The sequence below is a fragment of the Trachypithecus francoisi genome, unplaced genomic scaffold, assembly GCF_009764315.1.
Source record: "Trachypithecus francoisi isolate TF-2019V2 unplaced genomic scaffold, Tfra_2.0 Lachesis_group7, whole genome shotgun sequence".
NCBI classification, from domain to species: Eukaryota; Metazoa; Chordata; class Mammalia; order Primates; family Cercopithecidae; genus Trachypithecus; species Trachypithecus francoisi.
The window spans coordinates 55,042,503-55,067,151 of record NW_022681472.1 but is presented as its reverse complement, the minus strand read 5'-3'; the positions used below and the strand labels follow the sequence as shown (position 1 = coordinate 55,067,151).

At 36.7% G+C, this 24,649-nt stretch overlaps 1 protein-coding gene across 10 annotated transcripts in view; it reads right to left on the bottom strand.

Moving 5' to 3' along the window:
* VPS13B (vacuolar protein sorting 13 homolog B) overlaps positions 1-24,649 on the bottom strand; it is an 869,883-nt gene that overhangs the window by 703,860 nt on the left and 141,374 nt on the right. For all 10 annotated transcript variants that reach the window (XR_004435186.1, XM_033202375.1, XM_033202376.1 and 7 more), the window contains exons 15-16: positions 22,264-22,458; positions 8,246-8,370 (exon numbers count right to left, since the gene is read on the bottom strand). Coding sequence is in view for 9 of the 10 variants with exons in the window: in XM_033202375.1 (XP_033058266.1) it covers positions 8,246-8,370; positions 22,264-22,458 (320 nt within the window). In the remaining variant the exon portion in view is untranslated. The remainder of the gene's footprint in view (positions 1-8,245; positions 8,371-22,263; positions 22,459-24,649) is intronic.

Sequence of the window (24,649 nt, the reverse complement as noted above, 5' to 3'; positions counted from 1 at the left end):
TTCTCCGATAACCAAAAATCAAATCTGAAGGCAATGAACTAAGAATGAGTTGTAAATGCTCATTTGGACACCACTAAACAATTTTACTAAGTTTAAAACATTAAACTAGGGAATTAAAAATGGATCATATTTGCCTATACAACTTCACACCCAACTGACCATAAAATTCCATGTGGAAAATATCAAATTTTCCAAAATCACAATCAAAGGAAACTTTCTGTTCTCACTGGACCAACACTTTCTTGCTTATTAACATATGTCAAATGCTCTTTGTGCCCTTTCTAAAAAAATTAAAGGGAAAAAATCTAATATAAAGATGCATACTATTTACCTGTAATTATGCCTTTTATATTCTTTTAATTTCATACACATAGGCCATGTTTTAAAAACTGTAAATGTATTTATTTTTTGACTAGCTATTTATTTAAACACATTATCAAATCATAACCAAAAACATAAGGAAAAACAGAAATTGGCAGGACCATTAACATATACAAAGACTGGTCAATCTTTCCAAGAAATTTATGTCAAATAATGCAGTGCCCCTATCATAGGAGGATCCATGTCATAAAAAAAGTCAAAAGCAATCTTGAATAACTGGAACACTTCTGCCAGACTGTATAATGTCAATTTGTTTTCTGGCACTGCTTTTCCTACTTCTTATCATCTGGCACAGGTCTGTGAGCACTCATCACTTCCTTACTAATACGTCCTTGGTGGCATTTTTTTCCAGAATAGAGCACTTTCATCCACACTTAAAATCTGTTCAGGCAGATAGCCTTTCCCCTCAATAATTTTCTTAATGGCGCCTAGGAAACTCATCTGCTGACTAAGATGAGCTTCTTGGTAGCAGAAAGTACTTCTCCTGTTCTCTTGAAATTTTTTAAGCCAACCCTCTTTCTAAAATTATCAAACCATCATTTGCTGGCATTAAATTCTTCACCTTTAGATCCTTCATCTCCTTTTTGCTTTAAGTTGTCACATAATGACTTCATTTTCTCTCAAGTCATATTAGAGTCTCCAGTATTCCTTTCTTTTTTTTTTTTTTTTTGAGGCGGAGTCTCGCTCTGTCGCCCGGACTGGAGTGCAGTGGCCGGATCTCAGCTCACTGCAAGCTCCGCCTCCTCGGTTTACGCCATTCTTCTGCCTCAGCCTCCCTAGTAGCTGGGACTACAGGCGCCCGCCACCTCGCCCGGCTAGTTTTTTGTATTTTTAGTAGAGACGGGGTTTCACCGTGTTAGGCAGGATGGTCTTGATCTCCTGACCTCGTGATCCGCCCGTCTCGGCCTCCCAAAGTGCTGGGATTACAGGCTTGAGCCACCGCGCCCGGCCTCAGTATTCCTTTCTTATAGCAATCCTGCACCCACATAAAAGCTGCATTTTCAATACAAAATAAAAAGATATTTCACAAAAAGTGAAAAGTGTTTGTGCTAGCCGGCATAACTGAAGCAATGGTTTCACAGATTTTCTTTTACTTTTTTTTTACAATAGTCCTTATGCTGAATTTATCTTCCTTAAAAGGGCAGGCAACTGAAGCTGCAGAACTCAATCTATGGTACATATCAAGCAATTCAGCTTTGTCTTATAGCGTCATGGCTTTTTTCTGCTTCTTGGAATCACTTCCAGAATCACTTTGTGTGGGTCCTGTGGTGTTATTCAAGGTTTACAGGAGTGGGCACGGTGGCTTACGCCTGTAATCCCAGCACTTTGGGAGGCCGAGGTGGGGAGATCACTTGAGGTCAGGAGTTCAAGACCAGCCTAGCCAACATGGTGAAACCTCGTCCCTACTAAAAATACAAAAATTAGTTGGGTGTGGTGGTGCACACGCCTGTAATCCCAGCTACTCGGAAGGTTGAGGAACAAGAATCACTTCAGCCCAGGAGGCAGAGGCTGCAGTGAGCCAAGATCATGCCACTGTATTCCAGCCTGGGCAATAGACCGAGACTTTGTCTCAAAAAAAAAAAAAAAGGTTTATAGTATTTTACAGCATTGCACTCAGCCCAATGACAAATATGTGAGAACTGTGACAGATCACTTTTTATTGCAATACACATACTGGAGAGAAGAACTGCTCACATGGAGATGCTCACCATCACACAGCATTTTAAGCAGATATAACACAAAAGCTCACCGCAGTAGCAACAAAAGGTGGCTACAGAATTATTACAGTAGTACACTATGTAATACTACAGTTAACTCTATGCAGTTATGATTTAATACTGCATCTTTATCTTTGTTTACACTTCTCTCAGCTCTGAATGGTGCCATGTGTGGTTCCTAAGCATTTGTGGGCATAAGTTTTAACAAATTTTACCTTTTTGGTTTTGGGGTTTGAAACAGACAGGGTCTCGCTCTGTCATTCAGGCTGGAGTGCAATGGCATGATCATGGCTTACTGTAGCCTCAACCTCCCGCGCGCAAGTGATCCTCCCACCTCAGCCTCCGAAGTAGCTGAGACTACAGGCACGTGCCACCATGCCTGGTTACCTTTTTATTTTTCTAGAAATGGAATCTGGAACTCTTGGGCTCAAGGAATCCTCCCACCTTGGCCTCCCAAAGTGCTGGAATTGGAGGTGTGAGCCACCACTCCTGGCCAAATTTTAACTTTTTATAATAAATTTGTGTATATTGCATGGTAGTAAATAATATACTAAAATCTACATAAATTGTATGCATTTATAACATACCTCACTTTTTCTTCATTTTTTTGATATTTCTAGGCTAAATGGTTCATCTGTAAATTTTTTCAAATTGTTACAAATCTCAAAAAAAATTTTCCAATATAGTTATTGAAAGAAATTGAACCCACACAGTTCAAGCCCATGTTATTCAAGCTGTACATGTTAAAATACCTGATGAGAAATCAAGTTTTTAGAAAAGCTTGCATTAAGTCCTGAATTATCAAATGCACCCTACAACATCATTCAACAATAACTGAAGAATGTTTTCAGAGCTGGTAAATAAAATATATTTAATTTATTCAATGGGTTTTTTCACTTATCTGCAGGAATCTATATTTCAATTCCTATCACTGTTTGCTCTACTCCTAATTTGATGGTTTTCAGTTCAAACATGAATCATTAAAAAGTAAAAATGCTGCATTCACTGAAACATAAAAAATAATAATAAATAGAAAAATGTTAAGTAATCCGAAAGCATTATGCTATCAAGAACTATTTAAACACCTCCTTTCAAGCCTCAGTACAGCAAAAAGGATGATTTTATGATTCAATTTTAAAAGACAATCTACATGGAGCAATTTTTCTTTCCTTAAAATTCCCTTAATTAAGAGACTGTTTATTCTCTATTGCCATGAGGGGAAATAACTTGCCTATTTTGTTTATTGATGCATCTCCTACCAGGACCCTGCAATGTGATCCCACACAGTGGAAGAAAATACTTGCAAATCATATATCTGATAAGGGATTAATTTACAGAACACATAAAGAACTTCTACAACTCAAGGGGAAAAAAAACTAATTAAAAAATGAGCGAAGGACTTGAATAGGTATTTCCCCAAACACATACAAATGACCAATAAGCACATGAAAAGATGGTCAATATCCCTAATCATTAGGAAAATGCAAATTAAAACTACAATGAGATATCACCTCATATTTGTTAGGATAGCTATTATCAAAAAAACGGAAAACAGTAAGTAGTGATGAAAATATGGAGAAATTGGAACCTTTCTGCATCACTGTTGCAGGTGTAAAGTGGTGTGGAAATCAGTATGGCAGCTCTCAAAAACTTAAACACAAAATTACCATATGATACAGCAATCCCACTTCTAGGTATATACTCAAAATAACTGAAAGCAGAGACTCAAACAGATATTTGTACAGGCATGTTCACAGCAGCATCATTCACAATAGCTAAAGGGTGAGAGGAATTTGTCAATGGATGAGTGGATAAACAAAATGTAGCATATACATAAAATGAATACATAAAATTCCGTCTTACAAATGAATGAATAAGGAAGGAAATTCTGACACATGCTGTGACATGGATTAATCTTGAAAACATTATGCTAAGTGAAATAAGTCAGACACAAATGACAAATATCGAATGATTCCATTTAAGTGAGGCACCTAGAATAGTCAAATTTATAGACAAAGTTGAATGGTAGCACTATTGCACAACAATGTGAAGGTACTTAATGCTACCGAATTTTACATTTAAAAATAGTTACTTTTTGAAATAGTAATAATTGTTTTAAGCAAAATGGTACAGTTGATCAAGCCTTGAATCAAGAAAGAGAGGAACAAATTGAGGCAATAATATTAATTAACTTTGTGCTCTTAGGCAAGAAATTTGACCTCTCTGGGACTCAGTTTTCCCATCTTTGAAATGAGAAGATTGTAACAGATGTTAATGTTTCTTTTTTGTTCAAAACATTCCATAAAAGCGCATCTTAGATGCCAGAACCAAAGCTGAAAAATAAGTCTAACACCAATCAGGTGGAGATAAGAGAATTAACATCCCATTTAAGTCTTAGTAGTTTTAAGGTATTTAGTTAAAAGGAACGTTAATCACAAAAGCAGACTGATGAACACAGATTTGGAAGGAAGATCTATCTCCAGGTTCATTAAAAACACCCACGTATAGCTTCTTGAGGCCTCAAACTGTGGCATTATTAAGAACAGGGCAGTTGAACAAACATCATTTTAAGCCCTGGAAGGTTACTTATTCTGTTGATAATAAGCACTACTGGCAATTTTTTTTAGACTTGAAGGCCTCAGGATCCATTAAAACTAAAAGAATTTATCCTGGTGTCATTCTGAGCTGGGACAAATGATGCCTTCAGTTTCAGTTCCAGGGAGGCAAAAGGACCAGTATCTGCCTCACCTGTCCTTCACACACCAGCCACATCAATACCATCAGTCTACTGGCACCAAGTCCTATAACTTCTAAATAACACTGAACTCAAAGATTTCACAGAAGCATTTTCCCCCTACAAATGATCTGTTCAATAACTTTGCTAGTTAAAATCAACATTTGGCACTGTGCTAAGTAAAAACTGGAAACTTAGAAGTCCCTCAATCTTAAAAAGAAACAGTGTTTTCACACATTTCTCTGAGAATGAAAATGCCTCACGATATATATAATTAATAATTATATCAGAGAAGAAACATTCTTAGGCAGAAATCCAAGTATAAACTTCTCATAAAAGCAAACTTTGATTAAATAAAAGAAAGAAATTTAGAGCTGCCCAATAATGGTTGGCCCAGAAAGTAGCTAACATCCTCGAATAAAATGTTCAAGCAGAAGACAGATGACTATAAACCAAAAGTATGTCATAAAGACTCAGTAACTGGGATAATGTCTAAGATTCCACCTAGTGCTAATATCCACAATTTTAAGATCAGAATTACGATAATATCTACATACTATTAACTAATACTAGCAGAGTTCAGCTTTATTAGCCTATCAATCCTTGGAAATTTACTTTAACTATAGGCAAGAAGCATACTGGGCCTAAAAAGACTGATTAACAAAAGATTATATATGTCCCCTTCACTCCATCAAGTAATAAAACATTCAAAGATGTTCAAATCAGACAATCCACGAAAATCTTGTGAGGCTAGTGTGTGACTTTGGACAACTTATTTAACCTCTCTGAAATTTAGAAAGAGTTTATAAGAGAGAATATCATCTTATCTCACAGGACTGTCATGAAAACTTTGTTAAACTAGGTACCTAGGACTGTATAAAATAATACAGTATGCTCTTTCAGATTATATCCATTCCTCAATAGCTGCTTAAAAATTACCCCTCCATGTTTTCCATGACTTTCTAAGCCAACATACTATTTCTATACTCCAAACTTCCAAATATATTGCATATATTTCTCTACAAATAAAATCACATGTTTGAACCCTCAATTACAGGACAAAGTGAATTTGAGACTATATTTTAGTTAGACCTTAACAAACATGAACATGAAGAAATGGGACTAATGAATATTTGATTAACTGGTTTAACTATTTTTAATTGTTCATATTAAAACATTTAGATATCATTGCTCATGGACAAGTCTAAGGTAGAGTAACTTTCCAAATTCTTCTCCCACTGTATTCAGTGATAGACACATGGATATCTGTCTCATCCATTAATGTCCAATTCTAACAGGACCTCATCTCATCAGCTACCTCTGACCTCCCAGGGAAATTGTCTGCTTCCTTTAAACTTATAGGACATACTGCTTAAGCAGTATTTTACTGAATTCAAACTGCACTAAAACCAACCAATATCTCAATTTATTAAGGTTTGTCTTTATTTTCAAGTTAGAGTTACTAGATTAAAGATTTTTTTGCATTTATTATGATTTCAAGAAACTATTTCAAATCAATATACTTCTATAAAGCATAGCAAAAATACCACTGAAATAACATAGAAGTAGTCTTAACTACAAAAAAGCAAAACACATCCAAAAAATATTGGCATTCTGTGATCTCATGCTTTCAGTATTTAATTGGAATAGTATTTCTAGATGTCTGCAGGCATATTTTAAGTAACATTTGACAGTATTCACAATAACCTCTTTGTACCCTTCAACTAAGCCTTACTTATTTAAATATTGATTTTATATGAAGGCTATAGTCATTTTGAAAAATGTGGACTTTTTTAAAGAAATTAAGAATTTTCTATACAAAATTGCACTGCTTGCAATAAAACTATTTCAGTCCTAGAAATGATAAATTAATCAGCACATAACTGAGATAATACTTTTCACAAATACCTATTAAAATTGATATCACCATATCAACTGTGACATATCCCAGTTTATTTCTTAATAAATCAGAATATAAAACTTGGCTCAAATGCAACATACCATATATGCCAGTAAAAAGTTAAATCTATATATAACATAATAAATGACATGTGAGAGGTATGGAGGAGTAAAGACAAAATGAAATTTATCGTTAGAAATTAAGAATAATAATTTAATAATGGTTTCATTTTATAGAGGAATTGGTACTAAGACTTAACTACAACTTTTAAAAATTTTTTCTGTATCAGCAGGTAAAGTTTCTTGAAAATATGAGCAACTGGCCAGGAGCGGTGGCTCAAGCCTGTAATCCCAGCACTTTGGGAGGCCGAGACGGGTGGATCACGAGGTCAGGAGATCGAGACCATCCTGGCTAACACGGTGAAACCCCATCTCTACTAAAAAAATACAAAAAAAAAACTAACCGGGCGATGCGGCGGGCGCCTGTAGTCCCAGTTACTCGGGAGGCTGAGGCAGGAGAATGGCATAAACCCAGGAGGCAGAGCTTGCAGTGAGCTGAGATCCGGCCACTGCACTTCAGCCTGGGCGACAGAGCGAGACTCCGTCTCAAAAAAAAAAAAAATATGAGCAATTATTTTATAATTTCATTTTTAAAGTTACATATTATTAAAGAAACAAATTTTTAGCAACTGAAGTATTTTAGATAAGAAATTAATGCTAACTTTCTAAAGGTTATGTCATTTTTAATAAAAAACTAATAGAAAAACTATCCTGCAAAAATAAGCTTACTAATTAGAATGAGAACGCAAAAATATTCTAAATCACATTTTAAATTGGAAAAATGGTTCACTAAAAAACAATTTCATATATTTAAACATTATTTTATATATTTAAACAATATATTAAAAGCATTCCTTTAAATTAAAAATTTATAACTGGTAACTACTGGCTTTCTTTCTGTAAATCTCTTTGAATTGAAGGAAATGTGACCTCCAAATATAGCGCTCACTTCTGAATGAAAATGGTGAGGGCTACAATCAATGTCTTACAAAATATAGCTACTAGACATGTAAATACATTCTAACTCTATGTAATGGGTATACTTTTGTCAGTGGCTATGAATAGATATGAAATTATTATTTAATAGATACATACTTTGGTCTTGAATATTAATTTATAACTTTTTAAAATCTTTATACTCTCTCTTGAAAAACAGGCACTTGCTCTTACAGTTCCTATTATAATCTGAAGTAGTATTTTACATACATCCAACATGAATTAACAGTTATTACCCTAATAACAGTTATTGCTATCACAAAAGACACTATGAACTAACAGATTTCAGACACTTAAGAAAGATTTTTAGTGTCTCAGTAAAAGTACAAGTTTAGATATTTTTTTCTAAAGTTTTGTATAAAACTAACATGGGCATATAACAGAAACATTTGGGCGTTTTTTTCCCTCCTAATAAATGGAAATTAACATAAATCACATTTTAACATGTAAGACTTACCAGTACGTGGGGAGTTTCAGAAGTTTACCATAAAGAGCAGTGCTGAAAGAGGGAATAATTGGTACAGGTAAGCAGTAAGATCCACTGCAATCCAAAGATGTCAGTCCTGCCTGGAAACCAAATATCTAAAACAAAAAGAAAAGATCCAAGTATTCAGACAAAGTTTTAATAAGTACAAGATGAAACATGTCAGTTTCAATTTGCTTTACAACAGCTGCACACTAAGTATGTTTCAAAGCCTTTTTCCACTTCCCAATTTTCTTCTATACAATTTGACAGTAGCTCAAAATTAACAAATTTAAATATACAGTATTTATTTCACACCCCTGAAAGATCACTGCTTTTTTGACAAATTTTTTTAAGTTTCACATTTTACTTTTATACATACTCCTCATGTACTGTTTAATTATCTGCTAAAATATACATTTTTCCATAAATATAAACCACTGACTGCATTTTCTACACTGTAAACTATAAATTTTATAAATTAATATTAATATTTTATGACTAAAATAACATTAACTACAAGAAAAACTGTTTAAAAATATATTTTGTCTTCAACTTGTATAATATACACACAAAAAGGATATCAAAAAATATCCTAAAGTGTTATTTCTTTCCACTTTCTTTTGTGAAAATAATTGTGGGATTGAGGTTTTAAATCCCAGGAAATTTGGTATATGGCATAAATTACTCTTCATATGTACAAGCATGTTTATGCTTAAAGCAAGCAGATCATACTACAAAATTCTATAAGCAACCCCTGAAATTCCTGGATACTATATTTGTCATAATAGAAAGAAAAAACACAACATCACATGTTACAGGAAATACTGCAGAGAACTGATGATATTTCTGCATCAATTATTTCTAAAACAACAAAAGATAAATACTTCAGAGTGGAAATACACACATGGATACAAAACAAAGGGTTACTGTTTTCCAGTAAATGTAAAAGTAGCTTAACCTCAATATATGTCGTTAGTTATTATTTTTTATACCTTGGGTTTATAATGCACTGACTTCCATATCTCTAGAATTAATTAATATCAACTGTGAAGTTCTATAATAAAATATGTTTAAAATTTCTTCATAACTGATTTTCAAAATACTATGTAATGAGCATAAAATAATTATCAATTTCTTTAACAGTATTAACCTACTTCCACCAAATAGTTTCAAAAAGCTACTATACTCTTAACATTCATCAAATTGACAATGTCAAATTATTTCTTACACACTCGGTTTTGAGTGAAGAAAACAACGTTTTAGAAATAAAACTTTTTTAAAATTACATTTCCAAGGAAAACTGCATTGCAAAGAACCTACTTATGTAATTACTATCAAGGAAAATAAAAATGATGCACCCATCAATACCTATAACCTGGTATTAACCAATAAACAACAAGTACAGAATTGAGAAAGAGATTTGTTTCTAATACTGAAATGATTACTGAAAAATCATAACTTCAAACTAAGATATTTCACATTCATTCTTTTTTAAGACCTGTTCTGAGCAACAATGTATGCAAAGTACTGCGCTGGTTTCTGTACAATGTCAGGAGTTCTTATTTCCACATAAAGGCCCAATATTCAAAGGATTCTGGAATTTACAGTTATTAATATAACAATACAAAACACATTTTTAAAACAATGTCCAACTGCCAAATATTTCGAGTTATGAATAAAGACAATATTTTATCACCTCTGCTCAACTAAGAACTCTCTCAAAGCCACTGTTGAATTTTCCATTAAATGCCCCAACAGTATAATCAGACACTATCTACCAACTGTACTCAGAAGGAAATTGGGTGTAGAGGAGATCCCCTGCTGGCTGTCTGCAGAAACGCAAAGGGCTTCGGGGAAATTGCATACTATTCTGACATTTTTTTTAAAGCCTTTATTATATTTTTGTGTTGTCTAGAGATGCTTCTAAGAAAACACTCAAGCAAGTGAAATTACAATAAAAGAAGACCTACTGGACAAAGAAGTTACCTTCTAAATATTGCCAAGTTATTATGAGTCATATTTTGCCTTCTCTATTATCCACCAAATCAAAAAGAACTATTTAAAAATAAAATTTTAAACTCTCTCTTTTAAACTATAGCAATCAGATATACAGATTTACAAAACCTATATAACCTAATAATTTGTCAACATCCCTTGACCAAGACGATAAATACTTAATCTGGAAAAAGAAGAATCAGCAATGTAAACCGAAGTTGCTTTCATGAAGGATAGTTCACATATTCAAAAACTGGTTTCGTAAATGTTGCAAACTAATAGTCTGGAGCAATAAAAATATATGAAACAGTAAGTACAACTACCAATAGAAATGTTAGCCAAAGGAAGCTGTAAAGTTGAATAAGAGGACTTACACATCTCCTTAAATAAAAAGTTAAACATGTATTGCCACCTGTTTTTAAAAATCCCAATTAGTAGGCTGGGCGCGGTGGCTCAAGCCTGTAATCCCAGCACTTTGGGAGGCTGAGGCGGGTGGATCACGAGGTCAGGAGATCGAGACCATCCTGGCTAACACGGTGAAACCCCGTCTCTACTAAAAAATACAAAAAACTAGCCGGGCGAGGTGGCGGGCGCCAATAGTTCCAGCTACTCGGGAGGCTGAAGCAGGAGAATGGCGTAAACTCGGGAGGCGGAGCTTGCAATGCGCTGAGATCCGGCCACTGCACTCCAGCCTGGGCGACAGAGCAAGACTCCGTCTCAAAAGAAAAAAGAAAAAACAAATCCCAATTCGTAAATAAAAATAAATACATCATCAAGATTTTAACATTTTACAACAAATGTTCTTGAATTAACATCTCAAATAGAAGAAACTGTAATGGATTTAAAAACATTATAAGGCAACTTATTTCTGTAAGATTTTGCCAAAAATTATCATAAATTAAAATTTGCTATTTTAAAAAGACAAAAGTATAAAAAGCACATGTTAACTATAAATGACAACAAAAACATTATAATTATGACATACAATAAATAATTCTTGTTACTGCCATTATAAAACACATGGTATAATAGTATAATCAGCATTATAAAGATTTGTCCCTGGCCGGGCGCGGTGGCTCAAGCCTGTAATCCCAGCACTTTGGGAGGCCGAGACGGGCGGATCACGAGGTCAGGAGATCGAGACCATCCTGGCTAACACGGTGAAACCCCGTCTCTACTAAAAAATACAAAAAAACTAGCCGGGCGAGGTGGCGGGCGCCTGTAGTCCCAGCTACTCGGGAGGCTGAGGCAGGAGAATGGCGTGAACCCGGGAGGCGGAGCTTGTAGTGAGCTGAGATCCGGCCACTGCACTCCAGCCTGGGCGACAGAGCGAGACTCCGTCTCAAAAAAAAAAAAAAGATTTGTCCCTTCACTAAAGGGACAAATAAACATTTCTTTCATTCAAAAGTTGGTATGTATGCAATAATACACTGAAACACATGAAAACTGAAGAAAGAATAATAATTACAGTTGTACAGCATGAACATCTAACAAAGAAAAACTCTTCGGGGAAAAGAATGAAATCAAACTCAACTACAGAATTTTAGAGCTCAAACTGCTTAGAGATTATTTAACTCAATCATCTCCTTTTACATGCAGGAAAAATGAAGTCCAAAAGAATTAGGGACATCTTTGAAATCATATATTGTAGTAACAAGTATATGATGCTTCATGTGATGTAGCTCATCTATTAACTCACAATTTCAGCCAACTTTCCTTCCGCCCTCCATTTCCTCCTTCTCTTCACCTAAAAAGAAATGGCTGATTCTCTATTTATTCTCAAAGAAAAATAATCTTTCTCACCACCACCTTCCCCCTTCAATCATCAGTAAAGCTACATTTCTCTCCCTTCATCAGCAAATACCTTGAATGAATAGCTCAGAGCAGTGGTCACCAACCTTTTCGGCACCAGGGAATGGTTTTGTGGAAGACAATTTTTCCATGAACGGGAGGTTGGGGGGATAGTTTCAGAATAAAACTGTTCTACCTCAGATCATCAGCCATTAGATTCTCATAAGGAGTATGTAACCTAGATCCCTCACATGCGCAATTCGCGACAGGTTCACTCTCCGATGATAATCTACCACCACCACTGATCTGATAGGAGGCAGAGCTCAAACAGCAATGCTTGCTTGCTCTGCTGCTCACCTCCTGCTGTGCAGTCAGGTTCCATGGTCCAGGGGTTGGGGAACCCTGCTTACTCTTATCTAGAGATATTTAAATTCCAGAGTTGAATTGGAATGTCCAAATCTTGTTCACAGTTGCTGTTTTTACTATGACTTGGGAAATCACAGCTGTTGGGGGGCCCTGGCCTAAAGTTTGCTATAACGTTTTCATCACCAATTACTTCCTCTTTTTTTTATTATTATTATTATCATACTTTAAGTCCTAGGGTACATGTGCACAACGTGCAGGTTTCTTACATATGTATACATGTGCCATGTTGGTGTGCTGCACCCATTAACTTATCATCTACATTAGGTATATCTCCTAATGCTATCCATCCCCACTTCCTCCACCCCACGACAGTGTGTCATGTTCCCCTTCCTGCCTCTGTAGACTCCACCTCTGGGGGCACGGCATAGTCAAACAAAAGGCAGCAGAAAACTCCGCAGATTTCAATGTCTCTGTTGGGCAGCTTTGAAGAGAGTAGTGGTTCTCCCAGCACGAAGTTTGAGATCTGAGAACGGACAGACTGCCTCCTCAAATGGGTCCCAGACCCCCAAGTAGCATAACTGGGAGGCACCCCCCAGTAAGGGCAGACTGACACCTCACACGGCCAGGTACCCCTCTGAGACGAAGTTTCCAGAGGAACGATTAGGCAGCAACATTTGCTGTTCAGCAATACTCGTTGTTCAGCAGTCTCCGCTGCTGATACCCAGGCAAACAGGGTCTGGAGTGGACCTCCAACAAACTCCAATAGACCTGCAGCTGAGGGTCCTGACTGTTAGAAGGAAAACTAAGAAAACAGAAAGGACATCCACACCAAAACTCCATCTGTACGTCACCATCATCAAAGACCAAAGCTAGATAAAACCACAAAGATGGGGAAAAAACAGAGCAGAAAAGCTGAAAATTCCAAAAATCAGAGCGCCTTTCCCCCTCCAAAGGAACGCAGATCCTCACCAGCAATGGAACAAAGCTGGATGGAGAATGACTTCGACGAGTTGAGAGAAGAAGGTTTCAGACGACCAAACTTCTCCGAGCTAAAGGAGGAAGTTCGAATCCATCGCAAAGAAGCTAAAAACCTTGAAAAAAGATTAGACGAATGGCTAACTGAAATAACCAGTGTAGAGTAGTCCTTAAATGACCTGATGGAGCTGAAAACCATGGCATGAGAACTAGGTGACGAATGCACAAGCTTCAGTAACCAATTCAAATAATTGCAACAAAGGGTGTCAGTGACTGAAGATCAAATGAATGAAATGAAGCAAGAAGAGAAGTTCAGAGAAAAAGAGTAAAAAGAGACTAACAAAGTCTCCAAGAAATATGGGACTATGTGAAAAGACCAAATCTACATCTAATTGGTGTACCTGAAAGTGACAGGGAGAATGGAACCAAGTTGGAAAACACTCTACAGGATATTATCCAGGAGAACTTCCCCAACCTAGCAAGGCAGGCCAACATTCAAATTCTGGAAATACAGAGAACGTCACAAAGACACTCCTCGAGAAGGGCAACTCCAAGACACATAATTGTAAGATTCACCAATGCTGAAATGAAGGACAAAATGTTAATGGCAGCCAGAGAGAAAGGGCGGGTTACACACACAGGGAAGCCCATCAGACAAACAGCGGATCTCTCAGCAGAAACTCTATAGAGTTGGGGGCCAATATTCAACATTCTTAAAGAAAAGCATTTTCAACCCAGAATTTCATATGCAGGCAAACTAAGCTTTGTAAGTGAAGGAGAAATACAATCTTTTACAGATAAGCAAATGCTGAGAGATTTTGTCACCACCAGGTCTGCCCTACAAGAGATCCTGAAGGAAGCACTAAACATGGAAAGGAACAACAGGTACCAGTCACTGCAAAAACATGCCAAAATGTAAAGACCATCAATGCTAGGAAGAAACTGCATCAACTAACAAGCAAAATAACCACCTAACATCATAATGACAGGATCAAATTATCATGTAACAATATTAACCTTAAATGTAAATGGGCTAAATGCTCCAATTAAAAGACACAGACTGGCAAATTGGATAAAGAGCCAAGACCCATCACTTTGCTGTATTCAGGAGACCCATCTCACATGCAGAAACATACATAGGCTCAAAATAAAGGGATGGAGGAAGATCTACCAAGCAAATGGAGAACAAAAAAAAGCAGGGGTTGCAATACCAGTCTCTGATAAAACAGACTTTGAACTATCAAAGATCAAAAGAGACAAAGAAGGCCATTACATAATGGTAAAGGGATCAATTCAACAAGAAGAGCTAACTATCCTAAATATATATGAACCCAATACAGGAGCACCCAGATTCACAAAGCAATTCATAAAGAGACTTACAAAGAGACTTAGACTACCACACAATAATAATGGGAGACTTTAACACCCCACTGTCAACATTAGACAGATCAACAAGACAGAAAGTTAACAAGGATATCCAGGAATTGAACTCAACTCTGCACCAAGTGGACCTAATAGACATCTAGAGAACTCTCCACCCCAAATCAACAGAATATACATTCTTCGCAGCACCACATTGCACTTACTCCAAAATTGACCACATAGTTGGAAGTAAAGCACTCCTCAGCAAATGTAAAAGAACAGAAATCACAACAAACTGTCTCTCAGACCACAATGCAATCAAACTAGAACTCAGGATTAAGAAATTCACTCAAGGCCGGGCGTGGTAGTTCAAGCCTGTAATCCCAGGACTTTGGGAGGCTGAGATGGGTGGATCACGAGGTCAGGAGATCGAGACCATCCTGGCTAACACAATGAAACCCCATCTCTATTAAAAAATACAAAAAACTAGCCGGGCAAGGTGGTGGGTGCCTGTAGTCCCAGCTACTCAGGAGGCTGAGGCAGGAGAATGGTGTGAACCTGGGAGGCGGAGCTTGCAGTGAGCTGAGATCCAGCCACTGCACTCCAGCCTGGGCGACAGAGCGAGACTCCATCTCAAAAAAAAAAAAAAAAAAGAGACTCACGCAAAACCGCCCAACTACATGGAAACTGAACAACCTGCTCCTGAATGACTACCGGGTACATAACGAAATGAAGGCAGAAATAAATATGTTCTTTGAAACTAATGAGAACAAAGACACAACATACCAAAATCTCTGGAACACACTTAAAGCAGTGTGTAGAGGGACATTTATAGAACTAAATGCCCACAAGAGAAAGCAGAAAAGATCTAAAACTGACACCCCAACATCACAATTAAAAGAACTAGAGAAGCAAGAGCAAACACATTCAAAAGCTAGCAGAAGGCAAGAAATAACTAAGATCAGAGCAGAACTGAAGGAGACAGAGACACAAAAAAACCCTTCAAAAAATCAATGAGTCCAGGAGCTAGTTTTTTGAAAAGATCAACACAATTGACAGACCACTAGCAAGATTAATAAAGAAGAAAAGAGAGAAGAATCAAATAGATGCAATAAAAAATGATAAAGGGGATATCACCACCAATCCCACAGAAATACAAACTACCATCAGAGAATACTGTAAACACCTCTACGCAAATAAACTATAAAACCCAGAAGAAATGGATAAATATCTGGACACATACGCCCTCCCAAGACTAAACCAGGAAGAAATTGAATCCCTGAATAGTCCAATAACAGGTTCTGAAATTGAGGCAATAATTAATAGCCTACCAACCAAAAAAAGTCCACAACCAGATGGATTCACAGTCAAATTCTACCAGAGGTATAAGGAGAAGCTGGTACCATTCCTTCTGAAACTATTCCAATCAATAGAAAAAGAGGGAATCTTCCCTAACTCATTTTATGAGGCCAGCATCATCCTCATACCAAAGCCTGGCAAAGACACAACAAAAAAAGAGAACTTTAGACCAATATCCCTGATGAACATCGATGCAAAAATCCTCAGTAAAATATGGGCAAACCGATTCCAGCAGCACATCAAAAAGCTTATCCACCATGATCAAGTGGGCTTCATCCCTGGGATGCAAGGCTCGTTCAACATATGCAAATCAATAAACGTAATCCAGCATATAAACAGAACCTATTACTTCTTAAACCCTCTCAACCTAGTTTTTGTTTATATGTCTACTGAAACAAAACAAAATTCTGGATTAAAGCCAATACTACCTTTACGTTTTTCTCCTATGGAGGAAAAAAAAAAGTATTTTCTCTTGATTTTATTTCCACTAGCAATTTAAGCAAGTAAAACTATCAGTAACACTCTGATTTCATTTTCACCACCCAGAATTTTAAAAATAAGAATAGTGACATGCTGTCACTTACATTATGCAAGAAATGAAACACTTCAGAATACATAAAGGATGTTTGCAACTTAACAACAAAAAGACGACCCAATTTTAAAATGGGCCTAAGACTGGAATACATATCTATCCAAAGAAGATATACAAATGACCAAAAGGTAATAAGCACATAAAAAAATGCTTAGTAGCATTAGTCATTATGGAAATACAAATCAAAACCACAGTGAGATACCACTTTAACAACCACTAAGGTTGCTAAGATCACAAAGACAGACAACAAAAAAGGTGAAAGAGGGAGCCTGTAATCCCAGCACTTTGGGAGGCCGAGGCGGGCGGATCACGAGGTCAGGAGATCGAGACCATCCTGGCTAACATGGTGAAACCCCGTCTCTACTAAAAAATACAAAAAACTAGCCGGGCGACATGGCGGGCGCCTGTAGTCCCAGCTGCTTGGGAGGCTGAGGCAGGAGAATGGCGTGAACCCAGGAGGCGGAGCTTGCAGTGAGCTGAGACCCGGCCACTGCACTCCAGCCTGGGCGGCAGAGCGAGACTCCGTCTCAAAAAAAAAAAAAAAAAAAAAAAAGAAAGAGGGAGGAAGTGGAAAAACAGAAACTCGCATTTATCAGTGGGAGGATAACAAAACAGCCATTCCTTAAAAACCGGTTTGCCAATTCCTAAAAATATTAAAAATACCATATGACCAGGCAATTCCAAACCTAGGTATACCCAAGAGAAATGAAAACCTATGCTCATGTAAAAATTTAGACATGAATATTCATAGCTGTATTATTCCTAATAGCCAAAAAGTGGAAACAACCCAAATGTCCATCAATGGATAAATGAATAGATAAACTGCAGTAGTATACACATGCAATGAAATATTATCATTCAGGCATAAAAATGAAGTACTTTTTAGAGGTCTTACATTTAGGTCTCTGTTCAATTTTAAGTATTTTTTTTAATATGGTGTTAAGTAAGGGTCCAACTTCATTCTTTTGCATATGCATATCCAGTTTTCCCAGTGCCATTTGCTAAAAAGACTGTCCTTTCCCATTTAACAGTCTTGACACTTGTCAAAAATCATTTGACCACGTACACAATGGTTTATTGCTGGGCACTGCATTCTTTTCCACTGGTCTATGTGTCTGTTTTTACACTAATGCCACACTGTTTTGATTACTATAGCTCTGTAGTAGCTTCTGGAATCAGTAAGAGTGAGTCCTTCAGCTTCGTTCTTTTTCAAGATTGTTTTGGTTATTCGGGGTCCCTTGAGAGTCCATATGAATTTTAGGATGAGTTTTTCTACTTCTGCAAAAAACATTGGAATTGTAATAGAGATTGCACTGAATGTGTAGAATGGATAGCATGGACAATATTAAGTCTTCCAATTTAAAAAGATGAGATGCATTTCCATTTATGTGTATCTTACTTCCTTTCAGCTATGTTTTGTGGTTCTTATTGTAAAAGTCTCTCACTTCCTTGGTTAAGTTAATTCGTAAACAATATACCTCTAAGAAAACAGAGCAAAAACCAACTACAGCATACAGGGCAAATCCCACACACTGCTTGTTCTGGGATAGCCTACAAGGAAAAAATAATGTTTACACAAAAACATTTATAATCAATGCTTTGGGAACAATAAGTTGAAATTCCAATTAGGTGAAATGTTGTCCCTCCAAAAAGAATTCCATTCTTCTCATTAATAAAACTGTATTACCTGGCCAGGCATGGTGGCTCATGCCTGTAATCTCAGCACTTTAGGAGGCAGAGGTAGAGGTGGGCTGATCACGAGATCAGGAGTTCGAGACCAGCCTGGCCAAGCAAATCTCTCACCTCAGCCTTCAAGGTAGCTGGCACTACAGGCATGCAACCACAACGCCTGGCTAATTTTTGTATTTCTTGTAGAGATGAGGTTTCACCACTTTGCTCAGGGGAGTCTCGACCCCCTGAGCTCAAGTGATCCACCCACCTCAGACTCTGCCACCATGCCCAGCCAGTACTGATTCTTAAATTCAACTTTTTATAGTTTTCTTTTGTTCACGAAACAGAAGTGATTGTGTACACACTATTGCTACTTAAACCATACATCCCTGTTTGCTTAGCTAAAACATGTATTGTTCAACATTTGAGGTTATTGTTTCTACGTACCTGCATTGGATGTATTACTCATTTTTTAAAAAATGAAAGAGCTGGGAAAAGCTACCAATAATTCCCTTTACATAACCAGATGGACATATCCAGGAGATACTGCAAGTTCCACATCACCACAATACAACAAATATCACAAAAATTTTTGGTTTCCCAGTACATATAATAAAAGTTTTATATACATTTATACTGTAGTCTATTAAGTCTGCAATAACATTATGTCAAAAAAAAAAAAAAAACTTATATACCTTAAATAAAAAGCACTTTGTTGGCTGGGCACAGTGGTTCACACCTGTAATCACAGCACTTTGGGAAGCAAGGCTCAGGAATTCGAGACCAGTCTGGGCATTGTGGTAAAACCCCATCTTACCAAAAATACAAAAAAATTAGCTGAGCATGGGGATATGCATCTGTGGTCCCAGTACTTGGGAAACTGAGATGGGAGAATCGCTTGAGCCCAGGAGGTGGAGGTTGCAGTGGGCCAAGATCGTGCCACCGCATGCCAGCCTGGGAGACAGAGTGAGACCCTGCCCCCACCCCTTACAAAAAATACTTTATTGCTAAAAAATGCTAATGACCATCTCAGCCTTCAGCAAGTAATAACCTTTTTGCCTTGATGTTCATGGCTGCTTACTAATCAGGATGGTGGTTGCTAAAAGTGGTGGGGGTAGCTGCAGCAATTTCTAAAAATAAGACAACAATGAAGTTTGCCATACTGATTAACTCTTCCTTTCATGAAAGATTTCTCCATAGCAGGCAATGATGATTAATTGAGGTTTGATGGTATTTTACCAGTAGTAAAACTTCTATCAAAATTGGAGTCAATCCTCTCAAACCATGACACTGCTTTATCAACCAAGTTTACAGAACTTTTTAAATTCTCTGTAATCATTTAACAATACTCCCAGCATCTTCCCCAGGAGTAACTGCCATCTCCAGAAATCACTTTCTTTGCTCATCCATAAGAAGCAACTCCTCCTCCATTCAAGTTTTATCATGAGATTGCAGCAATTCAGTCATATCTTCAGACACCAATTCTAGTTCTCTTGCTGTTTCCATTACATCTGCAGTTACTTCCTCCATGGAAGGCTTGAACCCCTCAAAGTCATCCATGAGGATTGAAATCAACTTCTTCCAAACTCTTGTTAATGTAAACAGTTTGACCTCCTTCTATGAATCATAAATATTCTTAATAGCATCTAGATTGATGAATCTTTCCAGAAGATTTTCAATTTGCTTTGCCCAGGTCTTTCAGAAGAATCGCTATCTATGGTAGCTATAAGCCTTACAAAATATATTTCTTAAATAATAAGACCAGAGTCAAAATTATTCTTGATCCACAGGCTATAGAATGAATATCATGTTAACAGGCATAAAAACAACGTGCATCTCCCTGTACATCTTCATCAAAGGTGTAGAGTGACCAGGAGCACTGTCCATGAGTGCTAATATTTTGAGAGGAGTCTTTTCTGGGCAGTAGGTCTCCACAGACTTAAAATATTTAGTAAACCATGCTGTAAACAGATGTACTGTCATTAGGCTTTATTGTTTCATTTATAGAGCATGAGCAGTGAAGATTTAGCATAATTCTTAAGGCACTTTGGATTTTCAGAATGGTAGATGAGCATTATCTTCACCTTAAAAAGTCACCAGGTACATTAGCCCCTAACGAGAGAGTCAGCGTCTCGCCCTGTCACACAGGCTGAAGTAAAATGACCTGATCTTGGCTCACTGCAACCTCTGCCTCCCAGGTTTAGGCAATTCTCCTGCCTCAGACTCCTGAGTAGCTGAGATTACAGGCACACACCATCACACCCGGCTAATATTTGTGTATCTTTAGTAGAGATGGGGTTTCACCATGTTGGCCAGGCTGGTCTCGATCTCCTGACCTCATGATCCACCCGCCTCAGCCTCCAAAAGAGCTGGGATTACAGGCATGAGCCACTGTGCCCGGCTGCCTTTTGAAGTTTTGAAGCAAGGCATTGACTTCTCTCTAGCTATGTAAGTCCTAGACGTCATCTTCGTCCAAGAGAAGGCTATTTCGTCTACATTGAAAATCTGTTTAGTGTAGCCACCTTCATCAATTAACTGAGCTAGATATGGATAACCTGCTCTAGTTTCTAGGTCAGCACTTGCTGTTTCACCTTGCACTTTTATGTTATGGAGATGGCTTCTCTTACACTTCATGAACCAACCTCTGCTAGCTTCAAATTTTTCTTCTGCAGCTTTCTCAAGTCTCTCAGCACTTACAGAATTGAAGAGAGTTAGGGCCTTGCTTTTCATTTAAGGGAATGTTGTAACTGGTTTGATCTGCTATCTGGACCACTCAAACTTTATATCAACAATAAGACTATTTCACTTTCTTGTCATTCCTGTGTTCACTGGAGTAGCACTTTTAATTTCCTGGAGACTTTTCCTTTCAATTCACAAGTTGGCTGTTTTGCAAAAGAGGCTTAGCTTTCAGGCCTCATCTTGGCTTTTGACACACCTTCTTCATGAAGCTTAATTATTTCTAGTTTTTGATTTAAAGTAGAGTTATGGGACTCTTTCTTTCACTTGAAGATTTACAGGTCATTGTAGGGCTATTAATTGGCCTAACTTCAATATTGTTGTGTCTCAAGGATTAGGATAAGGGAAGGAGAAGGGGGAACTGGTCAGTGGAGGACCCAGAACACACACAACATTTACTAACTAAGTTCACCATCTTAGATGGGTGCACTTCTGGGTACTCGAAAAACAATTACAATAGTAACATCAAAGAACAGTGACGACAGATCACAATGCTAAAATAATAATGAAAACTTGTGAAATATTGGGAGAATTACCAAAATATGATACAGAGACACGAAGTGAGCACATTATTGAAAAAATGGCACCAAAGCTTTGCTTAATGCAAGACTGCCACAAACTTTCAATTTGCTAAAACACACACACACACACACAATATTACTATGAAGTACAATAAAGTAATGCATGATAAAATGGCATATGTCTGTATATAAAACAAATTGTCCTTGCATCAATAAATTAACATGAATTAAATAAAGGTGACAAAAAAAGTTTTAAGCTCTCTTTATGCCTCATTATGCCTCACATAAATGCTCCCTTCAAAAAAGCATGAGTCTTCAAAGCATCCATATTAAACTAAGTGCTCTTTCACATTGCTTATAAAAATTACCATCAATGATAAGTAAAATCATTCAAAAGTCATAATTAACCATTCATTTATAAATATCAAGCTCCTAATCTCACAAAATTGAGAAATCTTTAAAATAAGTGTATTTTTATTACTTATTTTAATTTATTGGAGTAAATAAATCTTATTTCTTATTTAAATCTTACCTTTTAGAGTACTATTTCTCTGAAATTACAACATCAAGAAAAAAGAAACTTATGTGATGATCCCACAGCCAAACCCATGCTGACAAACAAGAAAATTCACTTTTCATACCTTAAGATAGCAGTGTACATAACAATAATGAAGCAGGTTATCAGAAGGCTGAGTAAGGCTGCTGACCACATGCACCAACTGTTCAGCATACATCGGCACTGAATGTTCCACATTAATTTTATCCACCAATATTCGAATGGATGGCAAAGGCCGAAGAGATTGGAAGTTTGTAGTATTCATGAAGTTACTTGAGTTCTAGAAAATAAAAGTGTTCGCTTTATATTTTAAAAGTGGAGCAGTGACTGAGTTGCAATTCCCTCCATACACGCTTCAGATCTGCACATTTGCAGTGATGTCCAATCAATCTAGAAATGATGCCTTTCTACAGAACTCTCTTGCCATAACCAAATAACAAATGTCTTTCTATATATATTAAATATGTCCCAGACTTCAAAGAATGCATATTTTTTGCAAAATTATCGTTGCCCTTTCAGTTCAAGTTTTTTTTCTTTTTCAGTCAACTGGAATAGTATCACTACATGCCTCAGTATGATGAAGATATTGTATTAAGCTTAATTATTCCAAAATGTATCTAGATATCCAAGAGTCAGCATATTTTATTTTAATCTCTTTTATTCACATTTAGCTGACTAAGGAACTAAATGGACTACACCACACAATGTCAAAAACATTCACCATAAGCAATGTTTGCAAGAAAGAAAAATTCCTGATCTGTACCATATCTACTAACAATACACATGTTAAGGGCTCATAAAGTCCTAAGAATCTTGAGGATGGCACAGAATTCTCAGTTTTACAGAATCTTTCAGAGCTTTCAAATAAATACAGGTAAGTTTCAAGATGTCCAGCATATGTATGCTGAGTGGCAAATGACCCCTGTCCTACAACTCACTCATTCACTCCCTTAAAATGCTCTACCTGTGGTTCTCAATGAGGAACGCCATGACTTTCCATCCAGAAGAATAAGACAAAATGCAAGAAGAGCAGTTTCATTGCTTTATCTATCTTTCATTGTCACAATAACATTGGCCTTTAGCAGGTATTGGCCAAAGATGGTAAATGCTACATAATAATTCTCCAATCCAAAAAACCAAAAGTGCCATTACTGAGAAACACTGTGCTTAAAACTAAGTTGAAAATACAATCCTGATTTTTTACTCATTACCAATAATTTTAAAATCACCATTTATTTAGGAATTACGTTGCTTTTTTAAGTGACTTTCTTTGGGATTACTAAAAATAACACAGAATAAAGCACACAAATCTGAAGGTTAGAGCTGAATGAATTTTTACATCTGTAACCACCAGCCATCTGAAGCACCCTACAAGGCTGTGCCATGTCCCTTTCAAGGCAATACTAAATCCTCAACAGATGTAGCTAATCACTTCAATCGCCATAGATTAGTTTTCTCTCTTCTTGAACTTTATATAAATGAAATCACACAGTATATAATTTTTCACTGAAGATTACACCTGTGAGAATTATCTGTGTTGTTCTTCCTTTCAGTTCACACTTTTATCATTATGAAGTGGCTCTCTTTATTTCTAGTAATACTTCTTACCTTAAAATCAACTTTATCTCTTAGTAAAACAGCCATGCTATCTTTCTTTTGGTTAGCGTTTAAACGGTATATTTTTTCCATCCTTTTCCTTCAAACCTGTATCCTTACATTTTCCAGTTTCACAATTTAATTTGGTGCTTTTTTAATGGATTGAAGTCTCTCTGGAAATCTTCCAACTTTTTGTCTTTTTCCTTAAGCAATTAACCATAAAGTCCATGTCTAACAACTCTAATACCTTAATAATCTCTAAGTCTATTTATATTACTGATTTTTTATTATATTTAATTCAATTGGTTCTATTTTTAGTATACCTCATAATTTTGTATCAAGCAGATGACATCATGGATAAAAAATTATAACGGCTTTGATAATGCTATCTTCCCCTAAAGTAAGTTAACTATTCTTTGGCAAGCAAACAGAATACAAGTATATCATCATGGTCCTATTTAGGACTGTAATTAGGCTTTCTTAGACTAATCTATTTCAATCTGTATTTATTCCTACGGTGTGGCCCTTATAAGGTCTCAAAGGCAGGCCCAGGTGCTAACGTGGCAGTGCCTGAACTCTAATTGCAGATACACAGCACCATGCAAATAGTCAAATTTATACTTTGCTTTCTGCTGGGTTTCCTGAAGTCTTGCATTACACATGGGCAGCTTAGGAACTAGCCAAGAATCTAAAGGAAATTTTATACAAATATGTGGGCTGCCTTCTGAGTAAGGTCTCTTTGTTAGCATTTTTCCCTTTGACAGGCATACTGGAAGACCAGACATGGCTAACAAAAGAATCTCTAAGCTTGAAGGTATCTCAGTAGAAATTGCCAAAACTGAAAAGCAAACCCAAAAAACCCCAGAATATTTAAG